We start from the raw sequence: 24,063 nt of genomic DNA on the forward strand, positions 1-24,063 counted from the left end.
TAATTAAATGATCCATGCTTTCTATTTACAGGTAGGTTCAGGAAATCTTAGTTACTTAAATACAACTGCTGGAAGGAAGATGCTATATAAAATTGCAGTCGTAGGATTTATAATTCCTGCCTTTGGTTTCGTACATATAACAGATAAAAGAGGAACAAAGAAGAATTAGAATTTGGACATCTCTGTGATTGAAGACTTTAAAGAAATAATCATAAACTATGGGTTGAAAATATGTGACTTGGAATATTTTTTGTTAGTTTTGTTGAAAATGAGTTACCCAATTTATTAAATTTTTCAATTTAATTTTGCTCTTTACGAACTAGAGGTTTGCCCATGAATTTTATTTGTATTAAAACAATTACTGTTGTGAATTACGGTACTTAAAGGTGAAGCAGCTAGATTTGATATGTGACCAATAAATATTGAAAGGATGTTTCTGTTGCTTTGTTTTGTTAGTGAAAATTTAGTTCTCTTAAATCTGATTTACTTTTCTAAGTTACTTTTGGTAGATTTCTTTTCCCCTACCTTCTTTGAAGATAAAAAGTGGGGTCATAGATATGTCCAACCCATTTTTAGCTCACCAGAGAACGAAGTGCTCATAGTGAGCTATTGTGGCCGGTCATTGTCCGGTGTCGTCTGACATCGAGCGTCCGTCAACATTTGCCTTGTTTACACTCCAGAGGCCACATTTCTGACCCAATCTTTATGAAACTTGGTCAGAATGTTTGTCTTGATGATTTCTAGGTCAGTTCAAAACTGTGCCTTATGGGGTCAAAAAGTAGGTCAGTAGGCCAGCTCAAAGGAAAATCTTGTTAACACTATAGAGTCTTTAACCTCATGAGAATTGGTCAGAATGTTGGTCTTGATGACCTCTGGGTCAGGTTCTAATCTGGGTCATGTGGGGTCAAAAACTAGGTCACCCGGTCAGATCAAAGGAAAAGCTTGTTAACACTCTAGAGGCCACAGTTACAACCCAATCTTTATGTAACTTGGTCAGAATGTTTGTCTTGATCTCTAGGTCAGATTTGAAACTGGGTCATGTGGTATCAAAAACTAGGTCAGTAGGCCAGATCAACACTGGTGAGCGATATAGGGCCATCATGGCCCTCTTAATTTCTATCAGGGATTTACATTTTTGTGGCACCCAAAGTTTTCTTTGGGGTGGCTGGGGGTGGGGGGCGAGTTTGGGACACCTTGAGGGGAAATGTGACAGTTGCCTATATGTATATAAGGGCAAAAAATTTCCTACGGGCAGAATTTCTTTAAACTTTGTGTACGGACTGGGAAACAAGTTTGAAACAGATATATGTATCAAAAATCATAGGTACCCAGGCTTGATCTTGAATTATTTTCCCTTGAAAGTAGAGTTTTTCAGTATTTTCTGACTTTCAAGGGCAGATTATTCATGACCAAGGCTGGGTTCTTCTGGTTTGTTTTGTTGCATATTTCTGTTTTTGATTTGTTTCTCCGTCAGGAAAAAAAGTTTAAAGAAGAAACTCTTTCTGTAAGAAAATATTTGCCCCATGTCAATATAGAGTCCAAAGGAAAAGCTAGTTAACACTGTAGAGGCCACATTTATTATTAACCAGAAAACCTGAGATTAGATTGGGGTATGTCGTTGGTAGGGCGGGCGGGCGGCGTCAAACTGGTGTTTCCGGTCAATAACTTGTTTCGGTAAAGATATTTGAATAAAACTTGGTTTGTATGTAGCTTATATCAAGACAAAAGCTGGGATTGATTTTGGGGTTTCTGGGGTCATGGTCAGGGTCACTGTTACTTAAAATAGAAAAGAGTTTCCGGTCAATAACTTAACTTAGGAATGAGCTATCATGATGAAACTTGGTGTATAGAAAACTTATATAAAGTTGTAGCTTGGGATTGATTTTGGGGTTTCTGGGATCAAGGTCAAGGTCATTGTTACTAAAAATAGGGTTAGGGTTAGGGTTGTGCTTTAAAGTAGTGCACTGTGATTCAGTATACTTTTTATACGCCCGTTTGAAAAACGGGACGTATTATGGGAACGCCCCTGGCGGGCGGATGGGCGGGCGGGCGGGCGGGCGGCGTCCACAGACCTTGTCCGGAGCATATGTTCTACATGCATGGAGGGATTTTGATGAAACTTGGCACAGTTGTTCACCATCATGAGACGGAGTGTCGTGCGCAAGAACCAGGTCCCTAGGTCTAAGGTCAAGGTCACACTTAGAGGTTAAAGGTCAAATTTAAGTATGACTTTGTCCGGAGCATATCTTCTTCATGCATGGAGGGATTTTGATGAAAGTTGGCACAATTGTTCATCATGAGACGGAGTGTCATGCGCAAAAACCAGGTCCCTAGGTCTAAGGTCAAGGTCACACTTAGAGGTCAAAGGATACAAGAATGAAAAATTCAAGAATGACTTTGTCCGGAGCATATCTTCTTCATGCATGGAAGGATTTTGATGTAGCTTGGCACATTTGTTCACCATAATGAGAGGGAGTGTCATGCACAAGAACCAGGTCCCTAGGTCTAAGGTCAAGGTCACACTTAGAGGTCAAAGGATACAAGAATGAAAACTTTGTCCGGAGCATATCTTCTTCATGCATTGAGGGATTTTGATACAACTAAGCACAAATGTTCACAAGCATGAGACGGAGTGTCATGCGCAAGAACCAGGTCCCTAGGTCTAAGGTCAAGGTCACACTTAGAGGCCAAAGGTCAGATACAAGAATGACTTTGTCCGGAGCATTTCTTCTTCATGTATGGAGGGATTTTGATGTAACTTGGCACAATTGTACACCATCATGAGACGGAGTGTCATGCACTGGTCCCTTCTTTTGAATTACTTCCCTTTGCTGTTACTATAAATAGCTTATATTGTAACTTTTTCATTACAAGTCGTAGGGAAAAATCGAGACCACTTTTCTGTAGTACAACATGCATGTTACATCCAATTCTGAGGTGTATTTTTAGCTGTCTCTACCTGGTTAGGATTTTTATATGGACTTGTAATTTTTTTTATTTTTTTTCTCTCTCTCTCTTTAAAGATTAACTTCCCTTAGTTGTTACTATAAATAACTGACATTGTAACTTTTTTATAATTGACGCTAGGGAAAAACCAAGACCACTTTCTGTGGTACAACATTTATGTTACTTTCAAATTTTGGGTGTATTTTAAGGTATCTCTACCTGGTAAGGATTTTTTTTGTGGACTTAGAAAAATAAAAGAATTACAATAATTTCTAAAAAAAAAAAACCATTGTAAACAACTAGAAAATTAAAATTCCATTTGCAAATACAGGTGTTAGTGTAAAGAAATTTACTGTGACGGGCGTATATCGTGACATTCTGGCACTCTTGTTTATTCTTATGAAAAGTGTTGAAAACCTGGTTTCGTGGCATTGCCGCGTTTCTTGTTGTTATTATTATTGTACCCCCCGACAACAAAGTTGTAAGGTGGGGTATACTGGTTTCAGGTTGTCTGTCTGTCTGTCTGTCCGTCTGTCTGTCTGTCTGTCTGTCCGTAGACACAATCTTGTGCGCTCCATCTCTCCTTATCCCCTTGACAGAATTTAATGAAACTTCACACAAGTGATCAGTACCAACAGTAGTTGTGCATGGGGCATGTTAGGTTCTTTTAGAAAAAAAATTTGCAGAGTTATGGGACTTTGTTTTTTTGTTACTATACTATATACATCGACACAATCTTGTGCGCACCATCTCTCCTCATCCCCTTGACACAATTTAATGAAACTTCACACAAGTGATCAGTACCAACAGTAGTTGTGCATGGGGCATGTTAGGTTCTTTTAGAAAAAAAATTTGCAGAGTTATGGGACTTTGTTTTTTTGTTACTATACTATATACATAGACACAATCTTGTGGGCACCATCTCTCCTGATCCCCTTGACACAATTTAATGAAACTTCACACAAGTGATCAGTAACAACAGTAGTTGTGCATGGGGCATGTTAGGTTCTTTCAGAAAAAAAATTTGCAGAGTTATGGGACTTTGTTTTTTAGTAACTGTACTATATAAATAGACACAATCTTGTGCGCACCATCTCTCCTGATCCCCTTGACACAATTTAATGAAACTTCACACAAGTGATCAGTATCAACAGTAGTTGTGCATGGGACATGTTAGGTTCTTTCAGCGACAAAAATTGCAGAGTTATGGGTCTTTGTTTCTTGTTAACATACTATGTACATACAGTCTGCATATGCAATCTTGTGCATGCCTAATCTACCAAACCCTTACACACAATTTAATGAAACTTCACACAAGTGATCAGTACCAACCCTAGTTGTGCATGGTGCATGTTACATTCTTTTAGATAAATATTCTGCATAGTTATGGGACTTTGTTTTTTGTTACTTTACTGTATACATACAGTCTATATACATACAGTCCACGTAATTATGCAATCTTGTGTGCGTCAAATTGCAATGTACTGTGTCAGTGCATGCGGGGGGTACATTCATCACCTTTAGTGATAGCTCTAGTTATACCAGATTTATATAGCGCCCTTTTCATGATCAATTTCACGTTCAAAGGCGCTTTACATAGTTCAAATGCAGCCACACACGGCGCATAATTCATCCTCTACTAGTACAGACACAGAGCGATCTGACGAGAGGGATCAGAAATCAGATACAGGCTTGTCCGCCTAACTTAGCCTAGCTCGTTACGAATAGACAGCCTGGTTCTTTAACGTGCCCAGTGTATAGCACTGATACACGCAAGGATTGCCTGGGTTCCTGACCAGTACACCTCTAGTTGGGTGGGAAACACTGAAAAGCGTTTCTGAAAATTCCCGAGTAGCTGCCGGGGATCGAACCCCCAACCTCGGGATTGGAAGGTCAGTGTGCAAACCACTGAGCTATCCGTTCACCTTTTAAATTTATGACCATATCTTAATGAAATTTGGTCAAAATGTTGAGCTTGATGATCTATAGGTCAAGTTCAAATCTGGGTCAGGTGGGGTCAAAAACTAGGTTACAAGTTCAAATCAAAGGAAAAGCTTGTTAACACTCTAGAGGCCACATTTATGACTGTATCTTCATGAAGCATGGTCAGAATGTTAATTTTGATGATCTTTAGGTCAAGTTCGAATCTGGGTCATGTGGGGTCAAAAACTAGGGCACCGGGTCAAATCAAAGGAAAAGCTAGTTAACACTTTAGAGATCACATTATGATCATATCTTTATGAAACTTGGTCAGAATGTTAATCTTGATGATCTTTAGGTCAATAGGTCAGGTGAGCGATACAGGGCCTTCATGGCCCTCTTGTTTGATTTTCAAGGGCAGATAATTCAAGATCATGGGTACCTATGATTTTTGTGCCCCCCATGAGCGGCGGGGGGGGCATATAGATTTGGTCTTGTCCGTCCAAAGTTCGTGACGCGCCTAGCTCAAAAAGTATTTGATATAAATTGATAAAACCTTGAATGAGTCTTTATCATGATATGAACTTGCGCACCTCCTATTTTTTGTCTGGCTCTGCACCCTATTTTTAGAGTTATGGCCCCTGAAATAGTCAAAAATGAACATTTTCACCTTGTGACACGCCTACCTCAAAAAGTATTTGATAAAAATTCATGAAACATTGCATGAGTGTTAATCATGATATGAACTTGCGCACCTCCTATTTTTCATTTTGGTCTGCCCCCTATTTTTAGAGTTATGGCCCCTGAAATAGGCAAAAAGGCCTATTTTCACCTTGTGACGCGCCTAGCTCAAAAAGTATTTTATATAAATTGAATAAATCTTGTACAAGTCTTTATCATGATATGAACTTGTGCACCTTCTATTTTTTGTCTGGCTCCACCCCCTATATTCAGAGTTATGGCCCCTGAAATAGTCAAAAATGCACATTTTCACCTTGTGACGTACCTAGCTCAGAAAGTGTTTTATATAAATTGATTAAACCTTGTATGAGTCTTTGTCATGATATGAACCTGCACACCTCCTATTTTTTGTCTGGCTCCACTCCCTATTTTCAGAGTTAAGGCCCCTGAAATAGTCAAAAATGCACATTTTCACCTTGTGACGTACCTAGCTCAGAAAGTGTTTTATATAAATTGATTAAACCTTGTATGAGTCTTTGTCATGATATGAACCTGCACACCTCCTATTTTTTGTCTGGCTCCACTCCCTATTTTCAGAGTTATGGCCCCTGAAATAGTCAAAAATGCACATTTTCACCTTCTAACGCACCTTGCTCAAAAAATATTTAATATAAATGGTTGAAAGCTTGCATAAGTCTTTATCATGATATAAACTTGCACACCTTCTATATTTTGGCCGGCTTCACCCCTTATTTTTAAAGTTATGGCCCCTGAAATAGTAAAAAAAATGCACATTTTCACCTAATTATGTGCCTAGCTCAAAAAGTATTTAATGTAAATTATGAAACCTTTACTAGAGTCTTGATCATGATTTGACCTTTCTCACTTGGCATTCGTCTTGAGAATCTTTGTGCTTATTACAGAGTTATGCCCCTTGAAATAGCCAAAATAGTTAATTTTTTGTTTGTGATGCTGATAGCTCAAAAATATATGGCCTAGAATAACGAATCCTTTTATAAAATGTATGTTTAGGCTAAACCCCATGAACACTGCAAACATTTGAATTATTGCCCCTTATTTGTGACCAATGTGGGGCACACCCTGTGTCCTACAGACACATTCTAGTTTATATTTCCATTTTAAACTTTATACTCGGTCAGTACACACAGTTTAAAGAAATTATGCCGGTAGGAAAATTTTTGCCTATAGTTATATAGGCAAATGTCCCATTTCCCCTTAAGAGTTGCCATAGTCTTAAGAGTTGCCATAGTCTGTCCATCAATGCATGTATCTCAAAGAGAATTTGACCACCAGTTATCAAGAGTTGATACTTGACCTAGTTAAAAGTATACACTTGGTGCCTTGTAAATATCTTAAAATATATTTAACCTATAGTCAGTCGAGAAAGCATGTAGGAATATTATTCAGCATGTGAGTTTGTGCACCTGAGATTTAGTTTGGATTTCATTGTGCAAGACGAGAGTTTTGGCACTTGACTCTAGGTCAACAGTATGCATTGAAGGCATAAAAGTTTGTGTCAAATGTAGCTCAAAACATTATTGACTAGACCTAGAGTCATAAAATACAGGATTGTTATGTAGCATGTGTTGTGCACCTGATATTCTGTTTTGGATCTCGGCCAGACCAGAGTTATGAGCCTTGACTTAGTTAAAAGTACACATTAAGTGCTTAAATATGTTTCGAATAGGTCTTAAAAATAAATCGCCTATAGTCATGAAACCATGTTCGGTGACCATTTTAAAAAGAGCACAACTGTGTGTCCTATGGAGACACACCCTACCAAAATTGCTGGATCGCTGTAGATTTGTAAAAAAAAACATGGCTGCTAGGAAGCAGCGTTATTTTTCCTTTATACAGCAGATTTTTTTTCTTTGAATCTACATCACATTTTTTAAAGTAATCTAACAGATATATGTCTTCCATAACTCTCTACCAAAAATAGTGAGTTTTTGAGCTGTGAGGTGAAGGATCTAGGGCTATCAAGACCCTCGTGTTTACTGAAGTAATATTCTGAAACCAAATGAGCTTTTGGACCTTTTTAGACGCTTGCTATTTGGAGAGAACAAAAACCTGTAATTATCTGAATTCCTCTTGACCTTTTAAAAGGTGCCGTGACTGTCATGCATCGTCCATTGTCAACAATTTGAGTGTTATACACTTGAGAGGTCACAATTTAAACCCAGTCTTTATAAAACTTTATTAATAAAATGATTGAGTTCATTACTGGGCCGTCTTGGGTCAAAAACTAGGTTACTAGGTCAATTAATAGGAAAACCTTTTTAACACTAAATGTTAAACCTAACACTAGAGGTCAAATTTTCCATATCATGATATCTATAACTATCAAATCTAAGATAAGTTTAAAACTAGGTTACATGAGGTTAAAAACTAGGTCACTCTCAGATCATAGAAAAACATCGTACTCACTCTAGAGGCCATGTTTTCTGTTCGATCTTCGTAAAGCTTTTCCAGAATGTTTGTCTCTATGAAATCGGGATCTAGATCAAAACTCAAAACTTGGTTATCTGATATCAAAAACTAGGTCAAGTCATGGAAACACCTTGTTAACACTCGAGAAGCCACATTTTATACTTTAAAAACGTTTGTTTCCTTACAATCTGGGTCGAGTTCAAAACTTGCTTGCTCTGGGTCTTGAACCTGGTCACTAGGTCAAATCATAAAAAAATAGTGTTCACATTTACTACTTGATCCCCATAAAACCAGAGTGGTTGTACATGAAGAGACCTCCTTGGTCGAGTGAATAAGGTCGCTGACTTCAAATCATTTGTCCCTCACCAATGTGGGTTCGGGGGAGGGGGGGGGGGGGGGGAGTAATTTATGTGAGGAAGCCATCCATCCAGCTTACGGAAGGTCAGTGGTCCTACCCAGGTGCCCGCTCGTGATGAAATAATGCATAGAGAAGGCACCTGGGGTCTTCATCCACCATCAAAGCTGGAAAGTCGCCATATGACCTATAATTGTGTCAGCGCGACGTTAAACCCAACAAACAACAAACACATGTCTATGAAAGCTAGGTCAAGTTCAAAACTGGGTTACATGAGAACTAGGTCAACAACCCTTGTAACATTCTAGGGGCCACATTTTGTACTTGATCATCTTAAGTCTTTTGTCAGAATGTTTGTCTCAATAAAATTTATGTCAAGTTGAAAACTTGCTTACCCTGGGCCTTGAACTGGGAACCTGGGTAAAATCATAGAAAAATATTGTTCACACTCTAGAGGCCACATTTACAACTTGATCTTCTTAAAACTCTGTTAAAATGTTTGACCCTTTGAAATCATATGCCATGTTCAAAACAGGGTACCCGAGGTCTTAAACTAGATCTTTAGATCGAATCATGGAAAAAACCTTCACATTTTGTACATGATCTTTATAAAACTTTGTCAGAATGTTTGCCTCTATAAAATCTAGATGACGTTCGAAACTGGGTTATGCAGATGAAACCAGAGTTCACTGGCTCAGATCATAGATAGGCAGTGTTAACACTCAAAAGGCCACATTTTCTACCTGATTTTCACGGGACCTGGTTGGAATGTTTGTTTGTATATTAAATATAGGATAAAGTTGTAACTTGGTCAGACATCAAGGTCATTAGGTCAAATCATAGAAAAACTTTGAAAGAAACACTTTAGTGGCAACTTTTCCAACTTGATCATCTTAAATCTTTGTCCGAGTGTTTATCTGTATGAAATCTAGGTCAAGTTCAGAAGTCAAAAACCAGATACTAGGTCAGTTCATTGAAAAGCTTGGTTAAAAATCTGCCTGATTTACATTAAATATGGTCAAAATGTTTGTCTATGAACTCTAGGCCAGTTAGATACTAAGTCATTTGCTGTTGGTGATAGATCAGGTTAGCGATACAGGGCCTAAATTCCCTCTTGTTTTATGAAAAATGACTATACAGGTACCTCTAAATTGCTTTGAAATGTGAAGGTTCAGACAAGTATTTTTATTTGAAATACCTCATTCGGCATCTTAGAAGTGTTTGCACGAGTTAGGTTTTGGCTGATTGAAACAGTTTCATGACTGTGCTGTGTCTTTCGTCCGCTGTTAGCATTTTGATTTAAATAACTTTTAGTGATCTATATAATGTGTCATCATTAAACTTGGTCAAAAACATCCTTAAGTGGACCTCTCTCAAATAGATTTTAGGGGCCACTAGAGCTAAAACCAGCTGGCTTACGGAAGGTCGGTTGTCCTCCCCATGTGCACTCGAGATAAAAAATGCACGGAGGGGCACCTGGGGGTCTTCCTCCACCATCAAAGCTGGAAAGTCGCCATATGACCTATAATTGTGTCGGTGCGATGTTAAACCCAACAAAATAAATAAATAGAAAAAAAAAAACTATGAAAAACTTATTCTCATGAACTACATGATTGGGCTTTTCCAAACTTGGTTTTTAGTATCCATGTAAATCTTTTCTCACAATTGTTAAAATGATTCCCCTTAGCCTATGTAAGGGGTTGACAGAACTGAAAAAAATGTAAACCTATATGCTTTCTCTTGAACAACAGAATGGAAATTCACGTTTGTTTTGTTTTGTTTTGTTTGGTTTAACATGACACGGACACAGTCATATGTCACATGGCAACGTTCCAGCTTTTCATGGTGAAAGAAGAGCCCAGGGGTCTCGCCGAATATTATTTCATCACGGGCGGGCGTCTTGATAGAACATCTGTCTTCAGGCAATCAAAAAATGGGGTTTACCAATGCAATGAAACCATGGTCACTGACGAAAACGCTAATATTGCGTAGGTATTCATTTTTCCGAACCGAACAATTTTGGCACAACCTTTGAGGCATATAGCGTAGCTTAAAATCATCCACAGGCATTCCTCTTTTACAATCAAGCATCAATAAAGCTTATATCTGGCATGAAAAACGGCCTTTACCAGGCGGGGAAATAGAACAATATAATATTTAGGGACTACATTCGACCACGGAGGCATATTAGTCTGTTCCGCTGATCTGTCTATCATAGTATAAACGCGTGGAAGAGTCTAGGAGGCATATAAGCAAATTACTGCCTTCGTACCTTTATTGGTTACACTCTACCAATTCAGTTCCTTCTTTATTTCATATAAACAATGAAATATTGAGACCTTATTTTTAGTACTTTAGAGTATTTCAATGATATGAAAACCATAAATGGTAATTTAGTAGTCATGACACGTCTTCTTATCAAAGACATGTTATGTTATATATAATAAAAATAATATGTTCTGAAAAACATCGCCCTCTGAAAATGCTCCTATGAAAACAGCCGTTTAGCAATTACGCGTATGTAGACATTTTCTCAAAGAATAAAACTAATACCGGTACCTGAAAATTCACAATGAAAGTGGTCTAGATCTTTTCTCAATACAATAAGCAATAAAACTAAGCCACAACTGTAACTGCCATATCCTCATATAACTCATTATACCAGGTTTCACCGACAGTATGGAACTACATTATGGTCTACTTCATATGTAGTTCACTGAGAAGTCACTTTCTGTTTGGTGTAATCAGTCCTTTAATTCTAGTGAAACTTGGCAAAAGGGTGCAACCTCCTGCTATATTGTCAACGCTAGGAACGCGTGTCCTGTTCGGTCCGATTAGCTTGCCTTTCCACCTATACACTCCAAATTGGCAACAAAATTCATTCTGTTTGGACAAAACTGTCTGGGAATTGTAGAGAGGTAACCTTTATCCCTATTTGGCAACAAAAACGCCATTTAAGAACATGAAAAGGGACATGCCCGCGGTCTATACTCTACATGACATTTCTATGCTTCAATGTGTTTGAAAGGGCGGATGGATCGTAATTAAACTTGAACACTGACTGAAAAGGGTACAGTTTCATGACTTACGTGTTCATGAAAACTTGCCGAACTTGCAGCGGTAACGGCTGCATTTTGAAACGGCAAATAAGCAAGTCATCGGATAACAGATCTGACCAACTTTTTCAGAGAATCAACTACTCTTTAGATTTAAGGGGACGCATACTTTGAAATTAGAAAAAAGTGGGTGGGGTATGATAAAATTTACCTGCAAAAAAGTACAAGGTTTTGGTACATGAAATGGATACTGTTTCAACTGTTATAAGTACACAAAGGATTGCTCACTAAAATAAAAATGAGAAAACTGAAACAAGAAAGTTATTGTTGAATTACATAAGACTTCTTGTGTACATTCAAAGTCAACAATTAAGACTTTTTGGTGCGAAAATAATAGTGCTTCACTTTGTCCAAACATTTATCAATGTCCTACAGATTCTAATTTAAAGAAAGAATGTGAAATATGGTCACTGTCTTGCTTTTCATTTCGCATATGTAAGCTAAAACACATTATTTAGTTTGTTTACAAAGTAGTGCATTAGAAAAGATACGGTGGTCAAGGAATGCCACATTCCAAAACTAAAAAGAGTATATTCCCCTTAATACATTAAACATTTATCGTTACAGAAGTCTAGTGGCTTACAATAAGGGCCTAGAAATGTTGCCATTATTAATTTTTAACTTGGTATTCATGAACTACAATGCACTTAAATATCAAAACACATTCAACAAACTTTTGAAAATGTATTGTCTTAAAAATCCCTAAAATAAGGTATGAAATTTGGTTGAGAGGTCCAATCAATGTGTATATGTGCAAAATTAACATTCTAATCTTGTTCACAAAAGTTACTAATACACAGCAGGCATGTCAATGATCAAAACTGGACGAATATACAGTTATTCTAACTTTAATGTCATTTATAATTTGTCATTGAATTCTCCACCATACTTTTCATAATTCTGTTTGCACGAGTTGCACGAGAATGCTGTCATTCACGTAAAAAAATGGGGTCAAATAAGTTGTAAATGCAATATCATCTAAACGTAATTAATGGATTATGCAGTTCAAGATAAACTTTATCTCATAACGTAACGAACATGTATAATGTTGTAACAACAACTTTACTTACACTGATTTAAGTAGCAGTCGGTTTATAAGTGACTTTATTGATTCATTTTATGTTTTGTTATTGTTGTCAAAAAGTATAACGGAAGTGCCTCACAACTGAAGCGGAAACCAGTTTGATGCGCAAAGTAGTCCAATGCAAGTAATATTTTTTGACAAATATCCACAGAAATTAATAATTTTCTAATATTAAAGACGAATATCTGAATAGGATTCATTATTTGATAAGAAATTATAATCATCGACATGTTTTTTTAAAAATCGTACACGTGCTGACACCTAAGTTGTCTCCCGTTGTTTATTAGAGTTACCTTTCGTCCGGCGCAGTAATACATTTGCAGTGAATCGCCGAGAAGTCGTGGGAAAATTAAAAACCATGTAAATAAACTAAAATTAACCACCTTTTCAAGATGAATTTCAAGTGATCGCCATTATGCATTTAACCCGCCTGACCTGTGTAGCATCTTAGATATCTGTTCTAAGGTATTCATTGTGTAGAATGTCATGTTATGCCCTTGCAATGCTAATCCCACTCTGATTTTTTTTGTTTACATTTTTATCAATGAGAAATATGGCGTCCATCCCGAGCTGAAATGACATAGCGTTAAATTTTTACAAGTTTAAGCAAACCTGGTGTGTTAGAAAGAAAATCTCATCCCTTCAACATTATTTGGAACACTTTTATTGTAAAAAACCTGTTTTTTCCTTATACAAAAGCTTAATATTTTGTGTTGAATGTACTTTCACAAAGACCTCTGTTTTCCTATTACATTCATAGTACCACATCCTTATCCACAAAATACTGAATATTACAGGTGTCCATCAGTATTATATCAGTTTAAGAATATGTTTTTTATTTTCCCACCATCGATTTCTTGAATATGCACCCCTTCCGCATTTCTGTATGAACTGTGAATGTAGCAATATGCGTCCCCTTAAAACGTTTCGTCAAATAGTTTATTGATATTTGATAAATATTCGTAGCCAAACATTTGTAGGAAGATATAAAATAAACTCATACTCATACTCCTACTGCAACATGAAATAATCTGGAGAGAACAAATATCCGTACCCAAATTGCCAATTAACGCCAAATCGTATATAAAAAATATTGACAGTGGTGTTAGACGTTGGATCTCTTTTCCCTATAAACATCTTTATTGAATTCTCCCATCTTTATTATCATTGAATGTTTTAATCCCCCGCCACGATTGGTGGGGGTTATAGGAATGTTCTCCGTCCGTCCGTAACATTTCGTGTCCGCTCTGTATCTCATAAGTAACACATGAAATATAATTACAAAGATGATATTTGACTAACAAAACAGAACAGAACATAACAAAACCGTTGAAAACAAAATAGTTGACCTTTAACGAAAGGAGGTAAAATAGAAAGGTTAACTGAATGAGTTACATCCCGACGAGATAGTACACAAATTCAGGGTTTTTTTCAGATTTTTTTTGGTAGCTCTAACCGAAAACCGAAAGTGTAAAGTTTGAACAAAATCGATGCTTTAAACAAAAGTCGTTCTTAAATGTTTATATGAAGATGAAAGCGAAACATTTTTGAAAATGATATGCCCTACAAAATTGTTTTTCTAATTTCAAATGCATTTTTCCAGAATGTCAGACAATCTGTGTAACGCCAGTACTTTCGCGAAGCCTGATTCGGGTGTAACAGGTATGGAGATGTTTTGCATCTCCACTTGTTTTATTCTACTAATAAATACCAAAACTATCCATTAAAGACTACACCAGTGTGTAAGAAAATAATGACACGCAGTGAAAAAGCATTAAGAATATTCCGCAGATGTCACCGACTGATTCGCCGCAATTTGCCGTCACCATCAGTACTTTGAGCGCTTTTACTTTTCATTTTTTTTTTTTATTATTTGCATGTTGTTTACTGCACAATAGCTGGCATATTTTAACAAAGCACTATAAATCAAAGTGTAAAATATTAAGCAAACAATTAACAAATTGTTCATGAAAACTTGCCGAACTTGCAGCGGTAACGGCTGCATTTTGAAACGGCAAATAAGCAAGTCATCGGATAACAGATCTGACCAACTTTTTCAGAGAATCAACTACTCTTTAGATTTAAAACGTTTCGTCAAATAGTTTATTGATATTTGATAAATATTCGTAGCCAAACATTTGTAGGAAGATATAAAATAAACTCATACTCATACTCCTACTGCAACATGAAATAATCTGGAGAGAACAAATATCCGTACCCAAATTGCCAATTAACGCCAAATCATATATAAAAAATATTGACAGTGGTGTTAGACGTTGGATCTCTTTTCCCTATAAACATCTTTATTGAATTCTCCCATCTTTATTATCATTGAATTTTTTAATCCCCCGCCACGATTGGTGGGGGTTATAGGAATGTTCTCCGTCCGTCCGTAACATTTCGTGTCCGCTCTGTATCTCATAAGTAACACATGAAATATAATTACAAAGATGATATTTGACTAACAAAACAGAACAGAACATAACAAAACCGTTGAAAACAAAATAGTTGACCTTTAACGAAAGGAGGTAAAATAGAAAGGTTAACTGAATGAGTTACATCCCGACGAGATAGTACACAAATTCAGGGTTTTTTTCAGATTTTTTGGTAGCTCTAACCGAAAACCGAAAGTGTAAAGTTTGAACAAAATCGATGCTTTAAACAAAAGTCGTTCTTAAATGTTTATATGAAGATGAAAGCGAAACATTTTTGAAAATGATATGCCCTACAAAATTGTTTTTCTAATTTCAAATGCATTTTTCCAGAATGTCAGACAATCTGTGTAACGCCAGTACTTTCGCGAAGCCTGATTGGGGTGTAACAGGTATAGAGATGTTTTGCATCTCCACTTGTTTTATTCTACTAATAAATACCAAAACTATCCATTAAAGACTACACCAGTGTGTAAGAAAATAATGACACGCAGTGAAAAAGCATTAAGAATATTCCGCAGATGTCACCGACTGATTCGCCGCAATTTGCCGTCACCATCAGTACTTTGAGCGCTTTTACTTTTCTTTTTTTTTATTATTATTTGCATGTTGTTTACTGCACAATAGCTGGCATATTTTAACAAAGCACTATAAATCAAAGTGTAAAATATTAAGCAAACAATTAACAAATTACGCCACTGACATGTCTATGCAAAACGTTTTAAGTGTAGTGAAGCGGATCTTATCGCCTTTCAACCGATCACAGGTGTAAATATAGGTTGGTAGGCAAACAGAACTACCTATGTATTTATCATATAGAAAAAACCCGCTAAGGTCACGGTTAAACACACAAACACCGGCTATATACACGATTTTATCAAAGTTCAAAGTATGGGACACAGTAGATAAAGCAAAAATGGATCTGTGTTGAAATATTTGAGATATTTTGCAACATGAAACTAAAACATTTTGGAATATCATTTGGTAGTGTAAAGTGAATGTCACATAATATGTATGCGAACGCAATTGTTTATATTTGGCAACAATTGGCGTGCTGTTTATTGACAAAAATTTAAGATTATAGTTATATCACCACATAAACGGTTGTAAACACGCATCTGGTGAAGATATCAGTTTGTGTCGGTCAGTTCAGGAATAAGGATAAATAAACATGTTCAAGGCGATAGGACGGTGGGGATCGCAAGTCCGATCCAGTATAAACCTTCGCATTTTTTCTAACATTTTTGGTTCAAAGTCTAAGAAATACGGCGATCTTGATAATGAAGATGAGGAAATATTTATTGACGCGCAAGAGGAAATAGTTCATGAATCGGACACTGAAGAGGAAAGAGTACCACCGCAGATTACTGAAATCAAAAGTGAAAGCGATGACTCAAAACGTGACAAAGTTGACGGCAATTTAGAAGTGGAACATAATGATGTAAAGACTTTAGAAACACAGGATATTATCAGTGAACAAATCACAACTCAAGTAGAAGTAGTTGAAAGAAAAGAAACAGAAGAAATCTTTAACACGGAACAGAATGAGTCAAATGCTGAACAACCTTCTAGTCACAAAGAAGCTGAAAAAGAAAACACCAGTTGTGAAAGCAGTGATGACAATAGTGACACTGAACAGGAGGACGATGACGATGATGATCATCATATAAACCATAAAGACACAAAACAAATGATGAAAAACTCAAAACAAAACAACGGTATAGCGCAAAGTGCGAGCAGCTCTTCGATGATTCAGAAGGTTCACAGACGTATGAACAGTTACTCACAAAGGCAGTATGCTAAATTTGATAATTCTCAGGACGATGAAAACGATGGTGAAATTCATTCAACAGGAGATTCTTCACATGATAAAGTGGACTCTCACGTTGTCGACGATAATTTAGAAAGTGCACAAGTTATTAAATCTGAAAAGAAATCCAAAAGAAAGAAAAAGGTAGCATTCTTCCAATTTTTCAGGGGTTTCTTTAGATCAAAGTCTACGCGAATTAGATGAAAAATGAATCGCTGCATGCTAAGTGTTTAAAACTAGATCTCTAACGTTTAGAAAAACAGAAATGGTTTGTTTTGATATTAGTAGACTGACAACTAAAGGGGAATATATTGTCTCATGTTTATCCGGGAAACCAAAGAATGGGACTACTGATTTACATTGAACTGTAAGGTCAAGGGTATACGAATAAGAGATATGTGCCTTAAAAAATCTGAATGTTTACCTGTTTACGTGCAGCTCAATATTAATGTATAGTTTAGGTCCTACTTTTACAGCATACTTTTGTCATTTTTTATCGTCTTTTCGATTTTTTATGTAACTTACGGTATCAGATTTAATGACATCCATACATATAATATGTGATGTCACAGATTACCCTTTTCAGAAATACTTTGAAATATAATCCTATTATTGCGATATCTGATCGTGTCTCTACATAGTTTACTAAATGCAAACCCAATCTGTCTTAATTGGTCACGTTTTATATCCCGTTGAGTCCAAGTTCATAACGTTGAAATGATACGAATTTACTAATGTACATGTTTCAGAATTTGTACAAAGTTTTTAAACATCGCGTCAAGTTTTGTAACAGCATTATTTAATGGTTTTAAAAATGGTTCTACACTATCAGGTCTAGGATATCAATGCTTTAAATAACATTCAGTAAATATACGGACAATTCATAATTCAAAGGTTTTTTCAGTCTGTAAAATTTACAGAATGTGTATATGAAATATGTTGAAATTGCAATTTAAGTCAAAACCACTGTTTAAACTTGTTTGATTTACATGTGATTTTCAGCTAATATGGAAGACCTTGAATTTTTCGAAAATGCAGAGTAACGAAACTGTCTTTAATCCGCCTATTAGTTTCATCTAGCATGCATGCAATAAGAGAAACATTTAGTTTTAACCTACGATTTGAGTAAAATTGTATTTCCAACAGACTTTATACACCCAGTCTGAAAATTCTTTAAGTCTATGGATTGTCCGACTGAAAATTTACAGAATTGAAATTCTAGACCTGCAGGCTAGAAATTCTCCTGATACATACTAAATAGTATTCAAACTTTCTTTTATTGATAAAAGGCGCATTTTCTTTTATATTCTATCCAAGTTTTGTTTTGTAATTACTCATTATAATTATAATACACCCTGCCTGTAACACTCACGGCAGTGGTTGGCAGTATGCAGAGATAGATACTCCTGAATATTTGCCGAAAAATGCGATCATTTAACAAAAGCGAGATCAAAGTTAAAGTCAATGTTAAACAAAGGGAAATTCAATTTCGTCCTTTTCGTCGATGCATCTTCATCGAACTGTGACATGCTATTTCAGTTAACCTTTAGCCTGCTAAATTTCTAAAATGGACTGGTCAATTATTCAATCTGGGCAACACCATTTAATATTCGAAGGGGTGTTCACTGAAATTTACTGACTGGACAGCGAACAGTGCAGACCATGATCAGCCGTGCAGGCTGATCTTGGTCTGCACTGGTCGCAAAGGCAGAATCATTTGCCGTCAGCAGGCTAAAGGTTAAAGACATGAACACTGATAAAGCTACCCACAGTTTTACTGAATGAAGACTTAAATCTGAGAAGACTTTTATAACTGTCCTGGGTCATGCCATGACAAATTAATTTTTTATACATGCGAATCCTTATAATTAAAGACATTGTCTGAAATCATTAAATTCGTCGTCCATCTCTGATTCATATGGAAAAGGTGGCAGTTACTTGCGTATAACAGGACAGTACTGGAATAGAATCCAGGAACACTGGTAAGGCGAACTGTCTGCTGTTACATTACTGAAATACTGTTGAAAACGGCGCTAGGAACTATTAACGGCGGTATTAACTGTTTTCAATAGACTAGGGTATTGTTTAAGTCAGGCCGTAATATGACGTGCAAATACTGCTCTTAACTACAGGACAACGGGTATCGTATGTTAATTTCAGTAAAACAGAGAAGTGTCTTAAGTATTAGGACCAAAAAAGTGCTGTAATAAATGCACGAAGTAGACAATATAATTATATCAAAGATAATGCACATTCAGTACATTGAAAATATAAATACATGAGAAATAGTTTTATACTCGCACCCCTCCTCCCCCCACGAAAAAAATGTGTTACGAATTAAATGGATTTTTTTTACAAAGACTTCATATATTTTTGTTCAGTATTTAAACCATAGCTCTATGACCTCAAAGCTGATTAAACTTACTAAGAGTTAATGTGACTTTTTGAAAATTTAAATGCATAACATTTCGCATTGTTTAGTTTAAATAGCGTTTACTACAGTCGTATTAAGAGTGCGTAGAGTAATGCTATTATCTATAGGGTGTGGCCACTCACTATAGGATAGCAATTTTTCATGCAGTTACGACTCTCCGATTAACTCAATAGGGAGAGCGCAGATATACGGATTGTGGGGTCGTGAGTTCGATCCCTGAGCGAGGTATATGTTCTCTGTGACTATTTGAGAAAAGAGATTGTGCCTCAAGTGAGGAAGTTGTAACTTCAGCCATTTGTTATTTACTTTCAGAGGACGGGTTAATTAATAACGGTAATGAAGCCAGGAAAGACTTAATCACTTTATAACTTACATACGGCATTTTACCCAACAAAGTGACAGGTGGTGTGGGTTTGGATTAGCTGACTATTAGGGGTCATTTAAATTAGAAAACAAAACAATGTTAAATTTAATGAGGCATTATTTTTTTAATTTACATTCGCAATATAACAGGGCTGCTTGGCATTTAGCCAGTGGCGTTTATACGTATCGTATTTAAACGTATTAAAAATATCGTATTTTATGGTCATGCATATTGTAGGTTAATACCAGATATATCCAAAATTAAAAGCAATTACCGAAGACGAATATACTTATGATCTTTTATATGTCTCATTTTGTCGCGACACCACATTTTTTTTTAAAAAAAAAAACCTTATCCTTACTTATAGATCTGTACTTAAGAATATTGCTATAAACTGATATATACATTAAAAAAAGCAAATAAGTACTTAATGAGAAAATCTAGATGGCCAAGTTTTATAATCTATAATTGTTGATCATATATTGTTGATCTTTACTGTTTAGTATAGTATTGAAATTCTACTGTTTATTAATTTTGTACTTTTTACACTAAAGTTTGTTTTGAACTGGAAGATTTAAGTATTTTGTTTGAATCTCTGTTGATATAGATCTATATATATAACATTATTATCTATGTGCCAGAGCCAGTGCGCTGGACTCTTTTAAAATCAGAGTAAATAAAGCTCAATTGTTTAGTATGTTGATTTTATCATTGAGTGAGATAACACTATTTACTAACATATTTGAATCTCCTAGATATGCCCACAGTAAGGAAGAAATTTAGTTTTCTACTTTTTAAAATCCTTTAGGTTAGGAGAAGAATTGTACATATTTCTCGCCGTACATTGAAAGTACTTCGTCGAGCCTTCTATATAACAGGAGTGCCCTTGACTGGGCCTCTCCCAGCTGATTTGGACAACATCTTCTATGATAGTTTAAGAAGATCTGATTCCAGATACAGCCGATATGGGTATATGTGCATGCCGTGGCATTTGTGAATATTCAGAGTTGTCAATTCCCAAAAGAGTACTCATCTAACAGTTGAAAGAAATATTATAGAACGAAATGCATGCAAATGGAATTCCAAAACCTTTTTAACACCAGAAAGCATGTCTTCCTTCACAATTCCCTAATTCATAGACAGGTTTAAGTTCTAGTTAAGTTAGCAATGCAGCATTTTCGCTCTGTCACATATATGTATAGGCCCAGTTGCTTAACTGTCAATACAGAGGACCAGGGTTCGGATCACGGTCCAGGCACTGGAAGTTTCTGAAATGCTGTCGAATGACTCCCACCTATCTATAAGGCAAGTACCAGTTCTTCGCAGGAAAGACGACGCGTGTATTGGTGCTACAAAGAACCAGACAGCTCTAGGCTAAGTTAGGCGGACATGCCTGTATCTAAAAGATTTCTCTCTTTGTTCTTTGGGCTGTCTCTCTCTCTGTCTCTGTGGTTAGATCGCTAAGTGTCTGTACTAGTAAAGGATGAATTTGGCACCTTGAGTGGCTGCCTTTGTATGTAAAGTGCCTTTGAACGTATTTGAGCCGTGCAATGGGAAAATCAACATAGTGGCTTTGCGGCCAGCATGGATCCAGACCAGCCTGCGCCTCCTCGCAGTCTGGTCAGGATCCATGCTGTTCGCTTTCAAAGCCTATTGTTATTAGAGAAACTGTTAGCGAACAGCATGGATTCTGACCAGACTGCGCGGATGCGCAGGCTGGTCTGGATCCATGCTGGTAGCAAAGCCACTATGTTGGTTTTGTCATGGCACGGCTCATTTATCATGAAAAGGGCGCTATATGAAAATGGTATGGTATACAATGTAATATATATTTATTTGTAACAAATCTTTCTACGAAACTGCTTACGGCTCTTTAAGTCAGAAGAGAAAGAAAACTCAATTTACCGCCAAATTCACTCAAGCAAATATCCATATCGTCTTCATTTTTTTTCTCCATAGATCGCCAAGCGGACTAGAAAAGCAGTGAGGGGATCCTGGAAATGGTTTCGGCGGTCAATGGTGGCGTATGCATACACATTCAACTTCTCGTCCATGTTTATCGTCAATATCGCATCTGCTGCGAAAAAGTGAAACTCTGCAATTCATTTACTAAATGGTGCTTCAGACTGCATAGCGTTATTTGTAGCAGATATTTTTGAACTCATGCGGCTAAGAAATCCTATTACTGTACATGAATTTTTAGGAAGGTCCTGTCTCTGGCGATTAAGAAATCCAATGTATTTTTATATACATTTTTAGTTAGGAACGGTTCTATTATTTGACGAGAATAAAGAAATCCAACGATATGGTGATAAATTTATATTGATGATAAACACATACAAGCGATATTAAGAAATCCATTCTGGCAACAACATATATGGTATAACCAAGAATGACAACATCGCACTATTTCAGTATTTTACACACAGTTAGGAAGGGTCCTTACTAAAGCGGTTAAGAAAATCAAATTGCATATTCGCGATATATTGTATTTTACTATATCTACTTTGTTATGGAAGGTCCTATCTAAGGTCATCAGGAAATTAATTGTGACAAGGGGTTATTTTAATGTAATACTTACATTTATAAGTTCATGCAATAAAGGAATCCACTAAGAATTGGTGCTGTGGAATTTGTCAGGACATAGTGGTATATATATACTTGTTAGAAATGGTCCTATCTCAGGTTATTAAGACAATAGTATTAAACTTTACTCTGCTAAAGTTCTAAATGAACTGGTCCATCATTCAATTTGGGTAGTATCATTTTTTATTTGAAGGTGTGTTCAGTGAAATTTACAGACTGAATTGCGAAAAATGCAGCTGGTCGCATTGCCGCCAGAAGGCTAAAGATTAAAATATTTAAGTTACGATTTTTCTCCGAAACGGTTATTGTGCTAATACAAAAAAAGTTATGAAGAAACTTTTTTTTTCATGTTTCCTTGAAGAAAATTCCCGTCTTATTACTGAATAAATTTCGCTTTTGACGGATTTACTAGGACGTTCAAAACAGTTTTACTCGTAGTAAATAAAACAATCTTACGCGCGCATTACAGCCAAATATCACGAAAGCCGAATATCTACTTTCCCCGAGAACAAAGTTATTGGGACCTCAGCAAGTAAAAGTCAGACTATATAATCATGAATAGTGTTGCGCGTTGAGCATGAACCCACGAGATTTACATGTACACATGTATTTAAAAAACAAGATGAACATTCTGACCAACTTTCATAAAGATCCCATGAAAAATGTGACCTCTAGAGTGGTCACAAGCAAAAGTTTACGCACGGACGGACGCACGGACGGACGACGGACGACGGACGCCACGCGATCACAAAAGCTCACCTTGTCACTTTGTGACAGGTGAGCTAAAAACAACATATTTTTGTTCTCTTGCCATTTAATACCTATACTTCTAAAATTTTATGTCTATGTAGTTAGTGTTCATACATTTATGTGCATAATATACCATTCAATAAACGTCTTTTGTCGTATTCTTTCTTGTATGCGGGCATTAACATAAATATTTCATGGTTATTGAATTGATTATAATTATACCACGTGAAGAAGTCACGAGATTGTACCATGTGAAGTAGTCACGTAAGATGAAGTCACAAGATGCCGACCCCAAGCTGAATACATATTTGTCTCTGGGTACATACCCAGTAAATGCAGACAAGATAATCATAATTGCCTTCGATACGTGAATCATATTAATAAACTGCAATTTTGCCCCTGGAAACGATACTTGAGCCGTGCCATGAGAAAACCAACATAGTGGCTTTGCGACCAGCATGGATCCAGACCAGCCTGCGCATCCGCGCAGTCTGGTCAGGATTTATGCTGTTCGCTAACAGTTTCTCCAATTCCAATAGGCTTCAAAGCCACTATGTTGGTTTTCTCATGGCACGGCTCACTTTAATTGTCCAACGCAGCGGCAGCAACTTTCATTATTAGCCAATAATAAATGACAAGTTGTCGTAGGACAGCAGTGCCCGACTATTCAACAACCGTGTCGGATGAATATAAAAGTCGAACAAAGGGCATAATTTTGGAACCTGTAAAATGCATTTCAGTTCATCACGGTGGACAAGTGTGATTCCCTTTAGTTGCTACTGAGATACCAGCTTACATAAAAAAAAAGAAAGTTAGTCAAAAAGGGGCATGATTTTGTAAAAAGTGCAATTTAGAGTTTTGAAACCTGTACAATCGCAGCGGAAGAGTGTGTGACGTTTCAGTCCATTCCAATCAGTGGGTACTAAGATACCAGCATACATATAACTAGAAGGTCATTGACCCTAAAGCGCTCACCTGTGTACAAGGCTTCAAGTGTGTCTGTAAAAGTACAGAGTTAGGTTTCTTCTATGTTAGCCTATAGTGTATACATGTCACACACATTTTTGAACCTAGGGCAATAACTTAAATAATTACGATCGAAATTACAAATCTGATATCGCACGAAAAATATCA

At 36.5% G+C, this 24,063-nt stretch overlaps 1 protein-coding gene across 2 annotated transcripts; it reads left to right on the top strand.

Annotated features, from left to right (window-relative positions):
• The first annotated feature begins 15,769 nt into the window (after nucleotides 1-15,769).
• LOC123533970 (DNA ligase 1-like) lies at nucleotides 15,770-23,119 on the top strand. Of its 2 annotated transcripts, XM_045315984.2 has the most exons (3): nucleotides 15,770-16,939; nucleotides 20,402-20,562; nucleotides 21,553-23,119. In XM_045315984.2, the coding sequence occupies exons 1-3, from the start codon at nucleotides 16,157-16,159 to the stop codon at nucleotides 21,578-21,580; spliced, it is 972 nt and encodes a 323-aa protein (XP_045171919.2). In that variant the 5' UTR covers nucleotides 15,770-16,156; the 3' UTR covers nucleotides 21,581-23,119. The 2 variants fall into 2 exon arrangements, with proteins under 2 accessions (XP_045171919.2, XP_045171926.2); XM_045315991.2 differs by lacking the exon at nucleotides 20,402-20,562 and having other exon boundaries at nucleotides 15,775-16,939.
• Nucleotides 23,120-24,063: the final 944 nt, after the last annotated feature.

This window comes from Mercenaria mercenaria, chromosome 1, assembly GCF_021730395.1.
Source record: "Mercenaria mercenaria strain notata chromosome 1, MADL_Memer_1, whole genome shotgun sequence".
NCBI classification, from domain to species: Eukaryota; Metazoa; Mollusca; class Bivalvia; order Venerida; family Veneridae; genus Mercenaria; species Mercenaria mercenaria.